Source organism: Lepisosteus oculatus, chromosome 4, assembly GCF_040954835.1.
Source record: "Lepisosteus oculatus isolate fLepOcu1 chromosome 4, fLepOcu1.hap2, whole genome shotgun sequence".
In the NCBI taxonomy this organism is placed as follows: Eukaryota; Metazoa; Chordata; class Actinopteri; order Semionotiformes; family Lepisosteidae; genus Lepisosteus; species Lepisosteus oculatus.
Window position 1 is genome coordinate 23,442,350 of NC_090699.1, and position 20,309 is coordinate 23,462,658.

The 20,309-nt window shown below is 41.5% G+C and overlaps 1 protein-coding gene across 4 annotated transcripts in view; it reads right to left on the reverse strand.

Annotated features, from left to right (window-relative positions):
• Window positions 1-20,309, reverse strand: part of jmjd1cb (jumonji domain containing 1Cb) — a 99,678-nt gene that overhangs the window by 1,881 nt on the left and 77,488 nt on the right. For 3 of the 4 annotated variants that reach the window (XM_015346692.2, XM_069188967.1, XM_015346694.2), the window contains 21 exons: window positions 19,986-20,110; window positions 19,588-19,731; window positions 18,494-18,535; window positions 17,537-17,819; window positions 14,910-16,648; window positions 13,827-13,999; window positions 11,138-13,335; window positions 9,515-9,716; window positions 8,911-9,125; window positions 8,362-8,514; window positions 7,051-7,140; window positions 6,234-6,361; window positions 5,855-6,068; window positions 5,059-5,273; window positions 4,472-4,753; window positions 2,889-3,057; window positions 2,708-2,798; window positions 2,471-2,601; window positions 2,243-2,365; window positions 1,219-1,358; window positions 223-399 (listed from right to left, as the gene is read on the reverse strand). In XM_015346692.2, coding sequence (XP_015202178.2) covers window positions 223-399; window positions 1,219-1,358; window positions 2,243-2,365; window positions 2,471-2,601; window positions 2,708-2,798; window positions 2,889-3,057; window positions 4,472-4,753; window positions 5,059-5,273; window positions 5,855-6,068; window positions 6,234-6,361; window positions 7,051-7,140; window positions 8,362-8,514; window positions 8,911-9,125; window positions 9,515-9,716; window positions 11,138-13,335; window positions 13,827-13,999; window positions 14,910-16,648; window positions 17,537-17,819; window positions 18,494-18,535; window positions 19,588-19,731; window positions 19,986-20,110 — 7,034 coding nt within the window. The remainder of the gene's footprint in view (window positions 1-222; window positions 400-1,218; window positions 1,359-2,242; window positions 2,366-2,470; window positions 2,602-2,707; window positions 2,799-2,888; window positions 3,058-4,471; window positions 4,754-5,058; window positions 5,274-5,854; window positions 6,069-6,233; window positions 6,362-7,050; window positions 7,141-8,361; window positions 8,515-8,910; window positions 9,126-9,514; window positions 9,717-11,137; window positions 13,336-13,826; window positions 14,000-14,909; window positions 16,649-17,536; window positions 17,820-18,493; window positions 18,536-19,587; window positions 19,732-19,985; window positions 20,111-20,309) is intronic. The other variant, XM_015346693.2, reaches the window with a different exon arrangement.

Here is a 20,309-nt window from a genome sequence, read left to right on the forward strand (position 1 = left end):
GTTTCCAACTCAAAACAGCTGGAACTCCACAGCACGGCTAATAAGCTGTTCTTATTTTGATTTTTTGCAAGTGGACTAGATCTCTAACTAAAGCTGGACAGATCCTTTGAGAAAAAGGGGACGCTGGATGGGACAGCGTCTCCAACGAGTTTCCGGGCGCGGGACAGTTAAGCCAGGCGCCTGGCGGACGGGTCCCTGAGACTGCAGGAGGCGGGCACGCACCTGGTGGAGGGCACCCGCGGGGATCATGACCGAGTCCCCCAGGAACTGCACTACGGTCCGGCCCTGCACGCCCTGCTCCTCCAGGAGGCGCCGGCGCAGCTTCTGGCTCAGGAACCAGCTCTGCTCCCGGATCGGGTCGTGCTCCGGGGGCAGTTCCAGGCCCTGCTCTTTCGCAACCTGCGGCACGGGAGACAAAAAGACAGCCGGCAGAGTTACAAAGGAGGAGCATTTCACACGCACCAGACACCTGAAATTCAAACCTTGGAAACCACATTTTGAAGATGTGCAAGTCTTAAGGCAGCTGCGGTCAGAAACCAAATATATAAGCAGGTTGTTCTTGTTTCATCTGCAAGATGTCAAAAGCCGGTCAACGTAGCCCTGGCAAGAGCCAAGAGATAATGACATTGCCACTAGATTTGAGAATGTGCCAGACATTGTTCCTTCTAACTTTACATTTCAAGTTGTAAATGGATTTCCTTCAGCATTTCTTAAGCAAAAGTGTAACTGGCCCAGTTCAAGAAAAACCTAACAGGAGACTTAAAAGAACAGAGAGTCAGCACAGGCCCAGGAGAGCAGTATGCCTTGGCAAGTCAGCTCTGGAAAGAAGAGCTCATGTTACTGGAAGAAGTCAGCAGGAAAGAATTAGAAAACCAAAGAATCTTCGATTTAAGCAGAAGTCAAAACTACCAACGCAGGCATTTACCCTTTCCCCCAAAACATGCCTGCCTTAATCCAATCCAATCAAAAGGAAACAATTAAGAAATATGTAATAGTTTTAATCCATGCTGGAAAAAAGGAGAGAACACAATGTTTCGGCCGTGGAGCCTTCTTTAGGTGTGAAGAGGTGTTCTTTTTCTTCTTTTTTTCAGCATGGAATAAACCTATTACTTGTTCCTTTGCAGCCTACGCATGCTGACGCAGCTACCCACCTGAATTAAGAAATATTACAACATTTTATCATCAGATAAATTGGAGGTCATATCTTTTTATTCTAACCTTTTGTAGGAATTCTTTTATTTTCTCTGCATCTTTGCTCACGTATATGTGCCATAAGGCCCCTGGAGTTTCACTTGAGTCTTTTAACCTTTTCTTCATGTTGTCATCCAGATCTTCCTCTTCCAGTCTCTTTAACACACCTGCAAGCACACAACATTTATTCAACTTTCCTGCACATAACACAGGAAATTGGTTCTATGTGCAACAGCAAAGATATTTGTGATTTTTCCATTTAAAGAACAATTAAATATGAATACAAAGAAGGATAAAAGCTTGTGACCTTTATATTTAATATTTGCAGTTGATTGGTGAAAGCAACTTCACTCTACTAAAAGGGGGAATGGTGTGTGACATGTTTAATGAGATGAATCTGACTCCTGCAAGTTATAAGGACGTGTATGAAGGACTGAAACCAGGATGCAGTTTACACAAAGAGTAGTAGTAGTGGGTGCATACTGACATACCCACATACCCACTGACTTATAGTCCTAACAGAATTCATGCTAAAGTTCCAGTTTTACATTGTGGGACTCATAAACACAACCCAACAGTCTAATGCACACTTGAAACTGGAAGTCTCTCTTGGTTTTGTAGAAATGTCACATTTTAGCAATTTTATAACTGTCAGAGTACAGTTACAAATCATTCCCTGTAAAGAGAAATTTCCATTAATTGAATTTGTATAATGTCAGTACACTTTCCATTAGATTGTTCTGAAGAAATGTGCTTCATCTTTTAAAACACAAAAAAAGAAAACTACTGATCTGAGTTACTTTAAGTCTCAGGCAAAACTAAATGAGGTTTAAACAAAGGCCCAGAGAAATGATTCCAGATGGGTTTTGTAGCCTTCTGTTAACATCCCCATGTTTCAGGAATTCTCCAAAATCTGTTTCACGCACACGTAGCAAAAATGTTTTGGAGTCTGAATGATATATTTCCAGTATGAAAAAACCTGTCAAGTTGTTGAAATAACTGACTAACAGAATTTGTCATCATTGAATATAATCAAGAACACTGCTCCTACCTGTTTTTGAAAGAACTCCATTGCCTTTGGCCACACCTACATAAACAAGGATGCTGACAATGTCAGAAACCTCTAAGTGAAGGTTTGCTGTTCCAAAGTCCTGTTCTTTGGATGCTGCTACACCTGGAACACAATCATTAACAATAACATTCAGACCTGGTATAATCAAACATATTTAAAACATAAAAGAATAATGAATTCATCCCAGCCTTGTTCAGTTGCTCATACCGTATGCACAACAGAGCCTAGGCCCTAGATCTGGCCGGACGAAGAATGATGGCAGACGGGATGCTAAGTTAAGATGACCCTCTGGGTCTGAATATTCAGGCAGGGGGAGATTTTTCATCAAATCATCATACCTGGAATTGTTTTTAGAACATGGAAAAGTATTAAAGCACAGAGCTAAAACATATGGGAAAAATGAATCAACAAACAACTGGTATATTGATCTGTATTTTAAATTACCTTGAGGGCATGAGAGCCATAAATTCTTCTCCAGAAGGCCAATCCTTTAGCCGATACACTAAACTCTCGCCATCTTTGGACTTGGGCCGCTCTAAAAACACAAGAGTGCCATACTGAATAAAATACGAGTCCTAGGAAGTAAGGCTTATGAAAACAAAATCCATTTCTGCAATTTACTTACTTGTTAAATCCTCAAATCCATCCCAGAATTCCTTGATGCTGGAGTTTGAAACCACACCATCTTTACAGTTTAGGAGATCTCCCTGATGGTCAGCAAATTCATGGTTAAATGACTCAGCTTTCCACAAATTGGCATTTAGTCTCTTATGGACACCTGACACAAGAACAGGCTGAAAGAAATACAAAAATCATGTTTTAATACTTAACATCCACAGTATATTCACTGGAAAGAAAGAATTGCTTCTATCCAACATTCACAAAACTAGAACAAATAAAAAATGCAAGGTACACTGTATAGCTGATGTATTCATCTTGAATAGTTCTGCTTACTTCTTTCAAGAGAAAACAGTGCTGGGAAAAGTCCAAATACTTTCAGATATGCTGATTATGATGTTTGATTTGAAACTATTATTCACCAGCTCACTGAAGGTAGTAATACTCAATCTAATTTCTTCATAATTTGTCCACTAGATGTTGACAAAAAATGCTAAAACGTGAGCATTTCAACCAACATCACATAATTAAGAATCCAGTAATAGTGTTTAAATGCAGAAATGCTCTACAAAGCTTATGGTAATAAAAATAATGTATGAAACAGTGAAATTGTATTTTGTGAAATAACAGCTTTCAGAAAAGCCGTACGCATATATGAAGAAGTAACATAAAAGGCATATCTGAACCAGAACACACAGCTAGCACCCACGTGGTGGCAGAAAAGAAATCAATCATATGACCAATTGATTTATCCACTGAGTATTTGATCCATGATGTGAAATGATATTCTGAACACAAAACTTGTATAATAAAAAATTTAATACACTTTGGAACATTCATAAAAATCGTGTACTGACAAGGGATGTAAATCACCATTTTCAGATTTCTATTTCGTAAAGGTAGATGAAAAATTTGAATTAACAACAATGCAAAAAGGAAATATGTATATATGTATGTTGCATTAAGAAGTCTTTCTCTCAATCATAAAAATGCATTTTTCTTCCTACGTTTGCATGCACTGGTTTAAGAACAAACCACAAGCATTTGCACACATTCCGTCAGTGATATTAAGCAAGATCAATTTAAACAATTTCACCATTCTAACACTTAAAGAAACAAATCGAGATGAGCAGCTGACATGCAAACATGTTGATATTTTTTTATATTAGACCAAACCCTCAGTTATTAGCACATTTCCTTTTTGCGCTAGGAACTCATCCTCCACCAAAAAGAACTAAACAAATATCCCGTTAACTCATGAAGCAGGAAACCATGATAAAATACAAAGAAAGAACATAAATTCTGCTGACAGCAGTCTATAAACAGCCACATAAGACCTCAGCACCAGTTCAAAACAACAGCAGGAACCCGGCACAATAAATTAAGCTTTCATTTGAGTGTATTCTTTGTCCATATTTTATTTTACCGTGCATACAGGACTGGGTTTATTGCATGTAATAACCTGATTAAGATTCTATTGCTGCATTCCAATGCTATACAGTCAAGTGCAGGTTCTCTCCCTCATCTGGCACAGGAGACAGCAGTTCCTAAATGGGTGGTCTTGCTTGTGTTTCTCGGTCTAGTACTGACCTGCCCTTGCTTCCAGCACTCCCTGAAGAGTTTCCAGTTGTTACAGTTCCGATGATCTTTGAGCCAGAGCAGACGGTGATCACAGAGCCAGGAGTGGGGGATATCGGGATACAGCTTACTTGGCTCCTCGGCGATAGGCTTTTTCCTGTCGTGTTTAGTCTCTTCATTCGCTTCGTGTTTCAGGTTGAACTTGGAGCTTCTGTTCGCGGGAATCTTGTTTTCAACGACCGAAGCGATGATGTCATCCAGGATGTTGGGCATGCTTCTTCCACTTTTGCCAGTCTGTGCAGTGGAGATATTCCAAATATGAATTTTATACTCGCCTTTCCCAAACATTGCCTTTTAAAGAGAGAGCTTGTGTTTTATTTGACTATTACATTTTCAACAATAAAACGTGGATAATAACCGCATTAGCCACAGTAACAAGAACAATAAAAACCGCGATTCTGGAGAAAGCGTTGCCATCACTTGTTAAGTTTTAGCTTAACCCACAAAACTACTCGCGAGGACGAGGATGTTATTCAAATGCGTGACAAAAGGATGGACTGGGAACTTGAATATCAATGTGAGGACGGGAGGCCCATCACCTGTGTGCCCGAGGAGTAAACGGGGGCGAACGCGATGCCCGCGTCGGTGGAGCCGAGGCGCAGCTTGCCGGCCGTCGTGGTGAGCAGGTCCCGCAGGCTGGAGCCTTGCTCGCTGCTGTTCGACACCAGCGAAGACGACCGGCAGTTCAGCGCCTCTAAGCGATCCGAGTCCCTTTCTTCCTTCGCTGGCTTTCCCACGGGGGATTCTTTATTTTCTGCAGCACACAGATTTCAGAATAATGAGCTCAACAGGCAATGTGAGCTATGTGAACTGGGCTCCTAGCTTGAGCCGACCGCTCGCCGCTTTGTGCTGCCCATGCAGTGCTATGCTGTTAGATTTAGAAACGTGCAGCTCTCGAGTTGCTCCTATATCATAGTGAAGGTGAAAACTACTTACCATGAGGCTGACAGAGAAACATATATATTTACAGCACTTCATTTAGAATAATTCATTAAGTAAAAGCAAGAAAGAGACAAAGAAAGGAGAAAGACAACAAACATTTCACGGTTTGTAAACTAGTAAATTTAGCTCCGGCTGCAACACATTCAGATGCTTAGTTTAACTCTCGTCTGGGATGACAACTGCTTGCTCTAAGCCTTTAAATCTGAGCTGCAGTAATGCAGAGCATTAAATCTGAGCTTTAAGGAATGCTGGCTTACTGACAGCTCCATGCACAGGAAAAACGTAGCAGCTGGCATTACTTTCCACTGCTGCTATAATGCTCACTGCCATTAGAAGCACCTCCTGTCAGCAGTGCCCCGTGATTGTTCTTTTCGAGTCCCCACTGCCTCTTACCTTTCTTCTCCTCCCTAGACTTCTGCTCCGCTAGATCTGCGAGGAAGTGCAAGGGGGACTGGGACTCCGGCGGCGCGGGCTTGCTGTCAGCGCTGGCGTCGCCCCCAGGGCTGCCGCCGCCGTTCGTTTCCAGCTTCTGCGAGGCGTTCTGCTGCTGCAGCTCCGGCTTGCAGAAAGAGATTTTGTTGCTGTGGTTGAGGACATTCTGCAAAACCTGCCACACGGAGGGGGGGGGGGGGGAGGGGGGGGAAATGGATACGGATGCACATCAAAAAACAGGGGAAGAAATGCGATTGTGCATACAAATCACTGTGGGTTAGGAGATGATTTACACCTTTGTCAATGACAACGTGAGTGCGAGGCTGTGTCAAGCTCATACCTGCGAGACTCCATTGGTAGAAGGGATCTTGCTAAGCGGAGTATTTTGTTTCACAGCACAAGGACAGTGCGATTTCATTCCGTACTTGTCTCGGAGCGAGTGCATGGCATTGACCAGATCCGTCAGTACTGGGCAAAAATAAATAAATAAAAGCCTACAGATTCAATCCACATTCAGGGCCCACAGTTCACAACAGCACAGATTTCACTGCACGCTATAGCACTTCCCTGAATTTTAGAAATATTCCAATGAAAACAGATTTGAAACAACAAAAAAACATTTGAGAAAGCTATGAGTGTATTCTGGGAGAGTCACTGTGATCCAGGGATTTCAATGTAAAATAAATCCTGCAAAACAGGGGGAACAAACCCTGAAAACTCCCTACTACCACATCCCACCGCCCACACACACAAATACAAATTTAAAAAAATATATAAGTGTGTACTTAGAAACATTCTTAGAAGTGAGATTTTGAAAGTACAGCTCCACAATCTGTTATTTCATTTTGCGTAACAAGTTAGGTTTCCAGCTCTTATGGAAATTTTTATAACAGGCAGAATAGTGTGGCATCTTGGCAGTTCTTCAAGAATGCATTACTCAGGCCCAGTGACAAGCACTTCAACCAGTTTATCATGTGAAATGTGGTTTAGTATTCTTTTTTTCATCTCAGTAGTTCTGGGAAGGACGGGGTTATATTTCTCCATATACAGCTGCACCATCAATGAAAGTAAATCTCCCCTGAGGTGTTTGTAAGTTACAATGAGGAAAAAAAATTACAAACTTGGCAATCGCCCAAAATGCAAGTATTGGCTCGTACCAGTTCCTGGAATAATCTGTGTTGGCATCAAGTGCTTATGATCATGAGGCTGTCCCTTGACGCACTTCATCCACGTATACAGCTCTTTGTCTAAAACACAACACAGAAGAGATGCTACCTATTTGGAACAACACATTTGTCTTCCTTTCACAAGCACAGAAGTGAATCCTAGATAACAGAGCGCAACACCAATTTGCCTGCTGGGGCATGCATCTCTTTTCATGCCTTTACATCTAAAAAGAAAACCAGCAAGCGGGAATACATCTATTGAGTCTTAGTAACAGATCCGAGCATCTTGTTTTCTTAGACACTATGTTTAAATCATTGAGAAAATACTATTGATTACATATATAAATGTATTGCTAGAAATAAAGAATGCTCTGGCACTGAACAAAAGCTTTTAAAAAACTGCATAGCAGTAGGCTTGTGTTCTACAAATCCTGTGGCAGAGGGTTTCTACTTTTGTAAATAATTTTTCACAAAACCTAGATGAGGTGAAACAGCATTTTTTTTTAATGTGGAATCTCCAGTGGTCACACCCAGCTGTATCTGTACATACTGGCCCACAGCAACAATTCCTGTTCCCACATGGGAGGAACGGGGAAGGGAAGCAGGCTCCTTCAAGACACCGTCCCATCTGGCCACTTGTCTTTGATGCTCTGCAAACTCCACAGCGACGCACTCTTTTTACATTATCTATCTGAATGAACATACTTCTATCCTCAAACAGTTGCTAGGGATGTTCAAGTAATCACTACACTGAGGAAAAAATGTGTGAATTAAAATCCTCTTCGGATATTTTTATGAACGAGGTGGATATTCTTGTATGTGATCAAATCACTGCCCAGAAAAAGACCAGGGTAAAATCTTTTAAATGTGGGGCTTACCCTGAATAAGCCTAGCTATTGTTGGAGCCAAACTGCACATGTTGTGCAAGGAAAAAAAACAGAAGCAGTACAGCTCAAACAGGAAAGGCTACAGACCAAATGCTTAATAATCACAACAGACATAGCCAAGAAATCCCACGTGTCTTGACTTGATCTGCCTAGATTTTCCCCATATTACCACTAGCTCAAAAATAAAGGCAGAATTTAACAGAATCTCCGATATTTTTACAGCTTCAGCATTTTTAAGCAGCAAAATGCAATGTGCCTTTTTCCCAAAAAAATATACTATGAAAGAACAACTACAAAGACAGAACTGGTCTGAGAAAAAAACAATAAAAAAATCACAAAGACCTATTTAAAGCCTATGGTGTTTTAACAAATTCTATGGCACAGTTTTCAGAAAGAAATCAAATCAGCGCCTGACCTTTGGAACTCTTTCTTTCCTTTGCCTTGTAACAGTCCAAACAAACCACAAATCCACATTTTTGGCAGACCCAGTGAATGTTAAACAATGTGGCTTCACATGCATCACACATCTCCCGCACTCCTCTTACTGCCCTCTTCCAGGCAATTTTGGCTGAAAGGCAAAGCAAACACTGTTGATGAAATGAACATTCACAGGCAGAATATTCCCAGCTGTAAGCACATTCTACATAACAGATGGTGAAAAAAAATCATAACTGATCTTCAGAATGTTACAAAAACTTGTTTTCTATATATTTTGTTTGCAGATACTCACAAAAGATGAGAATGAATATTACCTCTAGCTAATTAAGAGGTAAACGGCTGTCTTATCATTTACTTTCCACATGTCTAAAAGATAAACCATAAAATCTTGTGAGAGCAAAAAAGTACCACATTATATGTAAATGATTACTTATCTACATTTACTGTAAAGATTCAAACCATAAAAGTAAATGTAATAAGATACAGAACACCACTATATACTACAATACAATATAATAATACTAACCATCTTTTTTAATCCATGTCACAGCTGTATTTTCAGACACTACAAGCTGACAAAATTTATCTCCAATGTAATTCAGAATATATTTGGACGTTTCTAGGTCAAGATCATTGTCCTCATAAACATCCGGAGCCCAGAGGCTGATTGCCTCATCATCATATTGGTCTGGTGAGGAAAAGCCATCTATTCTGATAACTCCATTCTTACTGTAAGAAAGGCTAGAGAAGAGAAGCAAGGAGAAAAACAAACTGAGAACGGTCATCTGAACAAAGGCAGTAAGATTGACTCAGTGGGCAGTTTGAAACGATAAGAGTCTGTCACTGGGAAGCACACAAGCCTGTCCTTCAACTGATATTCTGTTCTACATCTGCCGCATCTTTAAGAGTGCAAAAGGACAAAATCTTTGTTTCAGAAACCTATTTCTACCTAAACTACATTTACTGAACAGTCAGAAAAACTGCAAGACTTTTTTGTAAAAGTAAAGCATCTGAGCCTTAAAAATAATTTCCAATACAACACATTATTTCATGCTTTTCTTAAAGAGACAGAGAAACTGCAGGTGTTTGAACTTGTCATTTGTCTATATCTGCAGCTGTAGATAACTTACCGACGGAAATAGTAAAACCTGCAGAAGACAGGGGAGTGTGCAGGCTCTTCTCCCTTCTTACTGCGGATGACCCTACACTCCCTGCACTTCTGAAGGTTGGGTCCTATTTCAGAGCATGAATCGTCCTGGAGGAAAGATTCTCCTGTCTGCTTCAGTTTCTTCACCTTCCTCCAGTCCTTTAATACTGAACGAGGTATTCCATCTATAAACAAAACACTCTTTAGGTGCTTTGAAAACAGTATGCTTGGACTCTTTATCCAATGTAGAAGAAAGCATGCAAGAAAACAAACTACATCAGTAAGAAAAAGTTATATTTCTATTACTTGAAAACTCAATAGTTACTGGTAGACTTCAAAAGTCTCCAACATTTTGCTCCGCTTTAGGAAATGTTGCTCCTATTTTAATATTTGAAGTGTACATTTTCAATCGGCCCCAGTGCCACTGTGCGAAATGACACAGAAACATAATGGAACTCAAATGCTGCGAAAGAAGAAGCCCTTTGGATGAGATTTTAAACTGTGGTTCTGACGTATTGGCCGCTAAAGTTCCCAGGGCACTGTTCTCGAGAGTGCAGGAGCTAACCCCAGTGGCTGAATACACCGCACTCTGGGCTTGCACAATCTGGCTTCCCTATGTCTCCTTTTCATTTAATTGTTGACACGATTTCTCACTTCCCACCCGATTGCTGCGTGACACTCAGGTGAGCACGACACTGCAGTGACAACTGAAGTGCACCCCCTCCTGTACGTGCAGTGATTTGGGATTTTCCGGGATGAAAAGAAGTATGTACATGCAAGTTTATAATGACGAGGATGTAAGCATCAAAGAGGGATCTGAATTCTGTGTGGGTCATTAACATTGACATTAACAATGAAAAAGCCTGGAAAAGGGACAGATGTTGGAGCTCAGGCGTCAGTCTATGATAGTGAGGTAACTTGATCAACGCTTTGCTAAAGTGAAATGGTGACGTTTTCACATCTTGTTTATTCTTTTACATAATTCACTTTTGCAAAATACACCACTTCTAAAAATTCAAGCCTGGAAAGTTTTACTTGCATTAAATATTTTCCTACTTTTCATTCATATTCATACTTTAAGACCAACATCAGTTGATATTAATAATGTTAATAACAGCAGTGTGCTTTCATAAAGAGCTTATTTTAGTAAAGACTGGATTTCATTTTAGCCTCTAATAATCCCAACAGAAAAGCGCTAAGACCTCAGTACTATTCTGGGTAAGGGTTTTCTTACTGCAGACACTAAACATGTCTTGGCAAGAGGTATTTCACATTAACGTGAACATTCCTACTCAAGGCTGCTTGTAACTTGCATCTGCAGCACAGATGTGAATTACTCAGACTTTTCTGCCATTCAATACCTTCCCTTCTGGAGCTAATAATGAGGCCAGTAAGTATCTAATATCTGAAGTGTAAAGAAATGGTATTTTCATATATTATGTATGAAGAAGTATATACATAAAAACATAAGGTCACCATATTTTTTTAGATTGAGATTAAAGATTTAATAGAAGCAATTGCCTCGTCTTAAAAATATAAGAATGCCAAGGTAAGAATAATGCAAAACCACAAAATAATACATTAAAAGAGCACATTATGAACTTACTACTGCTTGCCAACTTCAGTTTTGTTTTTTCCCTTGCACTTCTAAAAATACCATTGGGTTTTACTTCATCCTCTTCTTTTTCATTGTCGCTCTTTTTCTTTTGCATGTCATTCTGTTTCTTTTTGTATGTAGGCTTGGGCTGACGTTTAGCCCTTTGCTCAGATTTGCTCTCACTTCCATCTGAGTCATCGCTCTCAGAGCCTGACTCATAAGTCCTTTTGGTTCCCCTTCTTGTTTTCCTGTCTTCTTGTGCAAGTCTGTCATCCTGCCCTTTACTTTCCTTGTTATTTTCCACATCGCTTGATGTGGACGCAATTAAACTAACAGTGCACGGCTTAATAATCTCTGACACAGCGCTCCCCAGTTTCTCCGTCTTATTAGTGTTTTTATCTTCTTCCGAATGCCTTGTAAGCCAAGCTTTTTTAAGCTTTGTGTGGTAGTTGGGCTGGCTCAGCTGCGCAGGCTGCCCATTAGTCAAAGAGCTGGTTTTGTTTATTGTGTTGCTCAGTACACCACTATCCTGTGAAATGGCCATTGAGCACTTCTGAATTTTAGCATTGACAGGCTCACTTTCATTAGCATTAGTACTCCTGGACTGAGCTGCGGCCAGCTTGTGCTTTTTCAAATGGAAAAATGTGCTTGAATAACTATGGCCTGCACTGGCCTGTGTAGTGCTTCCTGTGTTAGGTGGCAGAACCGTGCTAGGGGATGTGGTTTGGGTCTTTCCCTCCTGCTGTTCTGCTACTGAGTGAGCTCCAGCTTTAAGGCCAGCAACCTCTGTTCTAGTGCTAGCCGAGACAGTGGTCGACAGCGAGTAAGTCATGTCTGATTCAACTCTACTCAAGACACTGGTAGTTGTGGCTGCAGAAGTGGTTACATCAGTTTTGGTACTGCACACAGAATTGGCAGAAGCCACCATACAGTTGGAAATACTTCCCTGGGATATTGTTAGAGAGTTCTTCTTATACTGTGTGCAAGTATCCTCTAAGTTCGTGTTTGGCAGAATGACTCTCCCAGGCTCTCTGCCTTCCGCTGCTTTGAAGCAATCTGTCTGATTTGTTCCTGTAAACGATCTCTCAGTGACCGGTTCCTTGGATACTGTCTTTGGTCCTGGCAGGCTATCGTATTTTATGCACGTAGGTGGGCGTACAATAACAGATGCTGTTGCTGCTTGTGGCTTCCCACTGCTTTTTTCTAAATGCCATCCTGGTTTCTCATGGTTTTGAGAGTCACCAGCTTTCCAGATCTCTGATGAAGTCATCTCAGAACTGTTTTTATTAACAGCATTCAAGTCCCTTAGTTCCGGTATCAGTGTTGGTGGTTTTTGCTGTTCAGAGATTTTACCAGCTGAGCTTACTGGTTGGATCGGAGTCAGCGTTGGTGGAGAAAGTCTACCGTAACTGCCCTCCTTTCGGTCTAAGGTCTGCTGAGTCGGAGGATGAAACACTGGAGCTCTGTGTAATGCTGGCATGCATCTGAGAGGGTTCGAAGGCGCTATTGCAGGACTCCTCCTTTCGTTACCAGAAGCGCTGAGAGGATGTGAAGCCACTTGCTGAGAAAACTGCTCTGTGATTTTGCTCATTAGTCCCTCTCCCTCTGTCTGATGCTTGATCAGAGGAGGGGGTTTTGAGAGGGACTTGCTGCTAAAAGAAGCCAAGGTCATGGGATTAGATGCTGCCAACTGGCTGCTGTTCACCTTCTCAAAGTAAGAATTCCCATCCTTGGATGGATATAATCTTGGAGGTTCATTCACCACACTGTTGGACAAGGTAGTGAAATAGTTACTTTGGGGCAAAGACTGTGGCACCGTATGCTTGAATTTGTAGAGTTCTGCTGCAGAGTGCTCAGTGTCTTTGTCTGGTTTAATGACATGGCTTTTAGGACCAGCTGTGGGTAAGGAAGGTATCCTGGGGTAAGAATCTCTCTCCCCCTCATTTGACTTTATCTTGGCTGTAAAGGGGGCTACCTCAATGCTCTCCTGAAGAATCTTGCGGTTCTCCTCTTTGTATTTGTTCACTCTGTCCCCAGTGTCTTGTGTTACTCTCTGCGGTTTGCAGTGACTAGAGATAGGGTCCAAGAAGTGCCTGTGCAAATGGCTGTCTTTGCCCGTGGATGTTCTGCTGTGGTCTTGCTCAGCTTTTATATGTGCTGGAGTAATTGCTCGCATGGGGTCCATGAAGGTCTTCTTCTCCAGCTCCCTAGGATGACAGCAAAAAAAATCACAGACCTACACTTAGTATGGATTTACTTTACAGGGAGCGATTTTGTTTTTAGCCAGTGTATTGCAGGATGACATAATGAGGATAATTAATTATTATATACCACAAAGACTGTATAATTCATTCCTCTCACCACATAAACAATGACTACAATAGCTTTAAAAATGTCTTGAAAAATAAAAAGATGTGGAAAAAAGGGACACTTTCACAAAAAATGTTTTAATAAAAAGCAATTTCCTTAAACAATTCATTAGGAAATTCATTAGAGCCACAAATGCATTTATCAAATGTACGTCTCCACAGTTTATATCGTTGCCTAAAATGTCAGATGGAAGCCAAATAAAATCTTCAATACGGCTTTAGATAAAATGTAATGTTAACACGCTTGCTTTCTTCCTGAGCCCACATTCCTGTGTTTTAACCCGATCACAGAGAATCTGGCGCGGACAGTCTCCAGGCGGCTCACTCACTCTTTGTGAAGCTCTCCAGCTGCCTTGGACAGCGGGGGACTGGTGTGTGCGTTGATCTTGATTGGCCGGTGAGGGTCTGCGCTGGCAGGTCTGACGGGGCCGTGGCTCAGCAGCCCCAGGCTGTCTGCGGAGGTCACGGGTGTGTGCTGGTGGAGCCAGGGGCTGGGGGTGTTCTGTCACACAAACATGGCCATCAGCCTCGCGACAGGTAACATACCGACTCCAAGGTTAATGCTCCAAACTTCACTGTGTTTATTAGACCATGAAGGCAGCTCAAGCTAAAATGATACCTCTACAACTCCTGCTGCTGCCATTACTGCCACCAATAACAGCACATGACTGTCAGACAAGAAAGGTACAAATAGCAAAAGCTCTTGCTATTTCACATATGACTTACAAAGCCTCCTGGTTAATACCAGACTACCAGGGGAATGCATGCGCCAGTGTCCATATGCATTAGGAAAGGAAACACACAGCAGACTGTGGGGAGAGCTTGCCCTGCTTCTCCAGCACTGCAGGGTTCAGTTGCGATGAGTGTATCAGATACTAATGTAAAGATCTGTTGAGATGACGAGCCCAGTACAACTAAATCCTTCAGCATGAAGGAATGAGGGATGTCCCTTGGCGAAGCGCATATGCTCACATCTGGAGTTTGGAAGGCAAGCGTGCTATGAATGCAGCATCACATTATTTCCCAGGCTGCTGTTAATATTGACACAGCCTGGTAAACACTCACTATTTCCATTCATTAAAGGTTGTTGGTTTTGTGCCTGAAATAACAGGAGCGTAAAGTGCAGAAACATCTTATGATGCATTAACTATAACAAGGAATCCTGGGTTCAGCTGCTATTTGTTTTTTTTTACCAATTTAAATAATAATATAATTAATAATTTACATCCAAAAAAACTACATATACGCAGTACATTCTAAAAGTATGTTTCTTTACAAAAATTATACATTGAGAAACAGATGCACACATAGCATGAAATTTAGCTCGATATAATCATAGGTTTACAGACACAGGTGGATGTCCATTTACCAGTAATTAATAATGTATTTATATAAAATATTAAAAGACATACCCTCCTCAAACTGGCTTCTGAGTTCACTGCATTTTCAGGATGCACCCACTTTGAAGAAGGCAGTCCAAGTCCTGCATAAGAGTGGGTGCCATTCGGATACTGCCAAATGATAGGATAGAGCCCAAGCTGGTTATATGAAGCACTGGTGTGAGTCTGTGTCAGAAGGTGAGGAGCCTGCTGTTGTAAAAACTGCTGCTGCTGATGTGAGTGATGATGGGCTAGAGTTAAATGCCCCAGACCGCTGGCATGGCCAGAGTCCAGGCGAGGATGCCCACCCAACAGAGAGGCCGTGGGCATTCCAGGTAGCACTGTTGGAAGAAGATGAGGGTGATGGACAGAGTGGTGCGAAGCACTGCTCAGAGCATGGGCGTTAATAGCAGCCATGGGTGCCTGAGGTGAGGATCCAGGGAGGAGATGCGATGGGTGGTGTGTCGTGGCGGTTAAACACGTCGCGTGCGAAGAGGCATGAAGAGGGTGAAGATGCTGGTGCAAATAGGCAATGGGGTTAGTCTCGGTCTCTGGCCTGACTAGAGCCGGGTCCCTGTAGACTGTGAAGTGCTCATTCTTGTCAATAATGAGAGGGCTCTTTGTGGGTTCAGCCTGGCTCACTCGAGCAGGCACGGGCTTGAAGCTTGAGCGAGGCACGTCGGGCTCGGCTTTATTCGCCGGCCTGTTGGCAGCTCCAGCTCCAGCTGCTTGATTGTCCTGATACCTAACTTTATGCTTCGAAACCTCCGGGGATATATTTGGTTTAGGTTTGGAAGTATCCAAAAGGCTGTGGGCTTTAGACTTCAGGACATCAGGAGAGGGATTACACTTGGGCTTCAGAGTTTCAGGAGAAGGGTTTGACTTGGGTTTATGAAGCTCCGGAGAGGGGCTCAACTTGTGAGACCTTCTACTTTCTTCAGCAATGGATGCATTTGAAATGCATGGCATAATGGAGGAATAATGTAGTTTTTCTTTTTCAGCTACAGCAGCAGACTCACTGACAGATGCAACTGGTTTTATAATCTCCGAATGGGCAAACTCGATCTTACTGCCAAGGCTATGTGCCATCTGTTGTTCAATCTCTGGCTTCCTGCCATCTGAAACGGAAGGGTTTAACACTAAATGTCTGGACTCCGATATATATGATTCTGACTTCTGAGAAGCCAGCAAAGCAGAAACAGCCTCAGAATTTTCCTGAGACCCATTATTTGTGTTATTGTCCGCAGTTATATCGATAACACATTTTGGTGTAGCAGTCTGTGGTGCACTGTTAGCATAATGGTCCTTGGGTAAAGTTTTCACAGTGCTTTTCATTTCCACAATGCACCCCTGAACGTCTGGAGTACTGACATTCGGATCGCAGGGAGTGGGTGGATTGGCTGGCTGGTGCTGAGACTTTTCCTCTTGCAGTTCACAGTCAGCTGACTGAAGTACTTTTGGAATTTGTTCATCCTCTCTTTCATCCCAGGGAGAGTGTCTATCTATTAGAGTCGTCTCCACTGCCCCCTTGCTACCCTGGGATTTGTCTTCCTCTTCGCTAGCCTTTGAAGTGCTTTTGGTTCTTAACTCATTCTCTGAGTTTTGCTCTGAGGAAGAATCTATGATTCTTTTATTGGAGTTTTCAGAGTCGCTGCTCTCAGAAAAATCTGAGACATTGTCTGCCTTCAGTTTTTTTAAACCCACTTTCTTTTCATCCTCTTCAGGTTTTCTTCTTTTATTCATAATTTGCTTGGTTTTAGTTTTTGAAATGTCTGCAAGTAAAAATAAAATCCATATAAATCAAATGTTTTGCTTTGAGGAAAATATACTCAATATACAGGACTCTTTTTGTTCCTCCAAATAAAACCCCAAAAAAACGTTCTTAATGTGAAACCAAAGCACTATAGCTCCACAAGAACCTACTAATGTTAAATTGTAATGTATCTCATGTAATGTATATCAAATTTGAGAAATGAGGCCACCCTTCAATTTAAAATCCTTTAAAATGTCCAATTCATCGTAGATACTGCCCCTGTCATGCTCACATTTACTCTCCCTCACAGCCTGCACAAATCTGCGTGGAAAGACTCTGCAGTTTTTGTCAGCTACACAAACACTACCACTCATTTAGTTGCCACAGTTACCAAAGGGATGAGGGCTTCTGGGCAGTGACACAAGAGGCTCACGCTGTGCAGCAGCTATTCTTTTACAATGTAACTCGGGGGAATTGCATCAGTGATCCTCTTGTTTTCACAGATTCTGTTCAGTGTACAACACCTTTTGTAATGTTCATTCTGGTATTCCAACCCGTGGTAAGTTATAATGCTTCTGTAATCTTTAAAGCTGTTCGGCAAAAAAAAAAAGTCTCAATGTAAACAGGTTAAAAAAAAAAGAGCAACAAAGTTAAATCTTGACTGAAATGAGCTAGAAGACTAATAATAAAACTGTACCAAAAGTGGCTGCAGGAGCTTTTCCAATTCAATAATGAAAGGATAAACATCAACTCCGGACTCAGATTCACATCAACTCTCACCGGGGGGGAAAGGTCAAATCAAACTTTGAAAATTAAAATTCCTTAAGACCGTAATAAAAGTACATTTAGATGTGCTGTACATGTGTGCAAGGAAACGGCGTGTAAAATGTCTCTTAAACTGACACACCTCCTCGCCCTCCATTGTCAAGTTTTTCCTCTTTTATCTTATCTTCATCTGGCACACTGCTGTCGGATCCCTTCCTCCTGCTGGAGCGTGAAGCACGGTGCTGGAGAGGCGACTGCTGCTGCTGCTGCTGCTGGATTTGCTGCTGCTGCTGCTGCTGCTGCTGCTGCTGCTGGATTTGCTGCTGCTGCTGTATCTGCTGCTGCTGCTGCGCCTGTTTCGGCGTGGTGGTTGGAGAATTCATGACTGGTCTGGGGCTGTTTGCTTGGGCACGTGTGTAATGACCCTAAATGAAATCCAGTGAGAACGACAAAGGTCATTTTAACGTCACATGGGTGATGTCAGCTTCAGTGATTAGAGAACGTCGCGCTTCCTGCCCTCCCCCATAAGGCCTGAGCCTGATGCGAAATCTCTCACAAACGTCACCCAACAGTCAAGCAAATAAACCCTGTTAACACTTTAGATTAGGGGCTACAAATCCAATTATACATTTTTATATAGACTGTAAAATATAAGGTCATCAATACTGTTTCAATAACTGACCCCAGCATGTCTATCACCAAGTCAAATTATTCTCACTCATTAATGGTCTAGGAATTCGTTTCGAATCGCATGACTTGCTTGATAACAGCTTGTTACACATTTATGAAATGCAGATTGCAGCCCCTAAACTAAAATGCTACCAAAATCCAGTTCGTGGAGAAATTTCCTTGTGCTGATTATCCCTCATCAACAGCAGAGAAAGAGTCATTTCAGAAACAAGTGCCTAAATTGTTTAACAAAAACAATTGCTTGAAAGGAGAGTTCCTATGGCTTTAAAAACATCCACATTAAGCAGTATGAACATCATCACGAGTCCGCTTATCGTTTCTTAATGTTCTTGAAGTCGGGATATGCAGTTTCTTTACAAGGAAATACTGTAGGTTTTAAATTGAACTGGCAACAGCCGCTGCCTGGTACCTGATTGCTTCCTGTGCTGCTGGTCAGTCTCCCTCCTGTGGTCTGGTTGCATATCCCCCAATTAATGTTTAAAAAGAAAAAAAAGAACAAAAAAAAAGTGGAACAAAAACATCTTGTTAATGATAAAGGGACTAGTGATGTTTTAACTGTTGATTTTATATATTTATAAGCACATAGGAACTTTACTTTAAAGCTAACTAGAATAGGCAATGGGTTTTATTTTGCCCAAATACTAGAAATAAAAAGACTTATATAAAGAACAAACAGGATTAACCCTGTTTTATAATTCAGTATTTCTTAAGAAAAGTTCACACTTCTCTCAGCGTGGGCTCTGCCTTACAAAAAGGGGACCAGGGTCCTCAACTATGTTAATTCAAAATCCTTCTTACTCATTTACATGAGTACTGTACTATAAATAGATACTACAAATAAATGACAAATTACAGTTAAATATATAGGATATGCAAATACATCTGAGCCAACTTGCAACTTTAAATTGATACTGAAAGCACTGAGTAATTGCACTGTTTTTTCACACAAGCCCACAAATTAAAACAGCCACTCCTAATTTAACTCAGCTCACAGTTCTAATGCTCTTACCCCGGCAGAAGAGACTGACGTTATGTCCTCCAAAACATGCCGTCAGACCACCTACTTCTTTGTGCACTGTGCACCTACAGTGCCAAGCCAACAGCACATCTAAAGCAATGGACAGGGAACTGACAAAGCCTTCCCTGATAGATCTGTAAGCTCAGAGCCTCCTGGCAGGTTAAAGAACAAACTGTTGGGAGGGCAATCCAAAGAAACCCAGTATATAACCATCCCAGCACCATCTCCACACCGCCTTGGTCCCAGCCAGCCAAGAAAGCAGGCCCAGCTGCTGTCACGCAGGGGCCTACCCTGTGATCAGAGCCAAGGCCTTTAGCGGTTCAACTACTGAGATTAAATGAATATTTTTTATATGAAGTTAAAACTCTGTTCCAGCAGTAAGAGTTTTGTTTTTTTTTTTTTAAAAGAAAATGAGTCCTGATAGAGCCCAGCATTTTTAATGCGGAATAAAAACGTGCCAGATTGCAGGTGTGTTGGGTACTCACGTGAGCTGTATTGCTGTTCTGGCTGGAGCGAGACCTGCGCCTGGATGTAATTCCAATGTTTTCACCTTTCAGCAGAGAATGAACGACATCATCCAAAAAGGTCATCTGTACCATAGAAGGATCAACATTCTGTGGCTCTAGTACCTTGGATGACAAGAATAACAAACAAAAAACATTTGTTTGCAGTTCTTCGTAAAACAACAGCAAGAAAAACTATTAAGGATCGCTGCAAGGTATTACATAAATTCTTGGAAATTGCCAACGCGTTCAGTGAAGAAGAAAAAACTGTAAACGTTAATATAATATTTTCTCACCACCACTAAAAACAATACAGAAATGAAGACGTACATCATTTAAAGAACAGTACTCTCACATAGATCCATGCAAAATCATTTTACCTGGTCATTCATCACAATCATAGTGCGGCTGAAGAGATCGTGATGGGTGATGATGCCTGTGAACCACTGCGTAGCTGAATCTTGTCTATAAACTCGTACTCGATATCCATTTAACGAATAGGGACCTAGGGAAATTCCAAAGAAACCACAGCGGGACATACACCCAGAGTTAGAGACAGAGTTTGAACAAGCATTACTATGACAGTCAATATGTTCTATATTAGCAGTATGTATAGATCTCAAAATATATCAAGTATAATACGACTGTTATAAGCAGCCAGCTTTCATGAAGTAGTGGTTTAACTTTGAAGAGCAACTCACGAA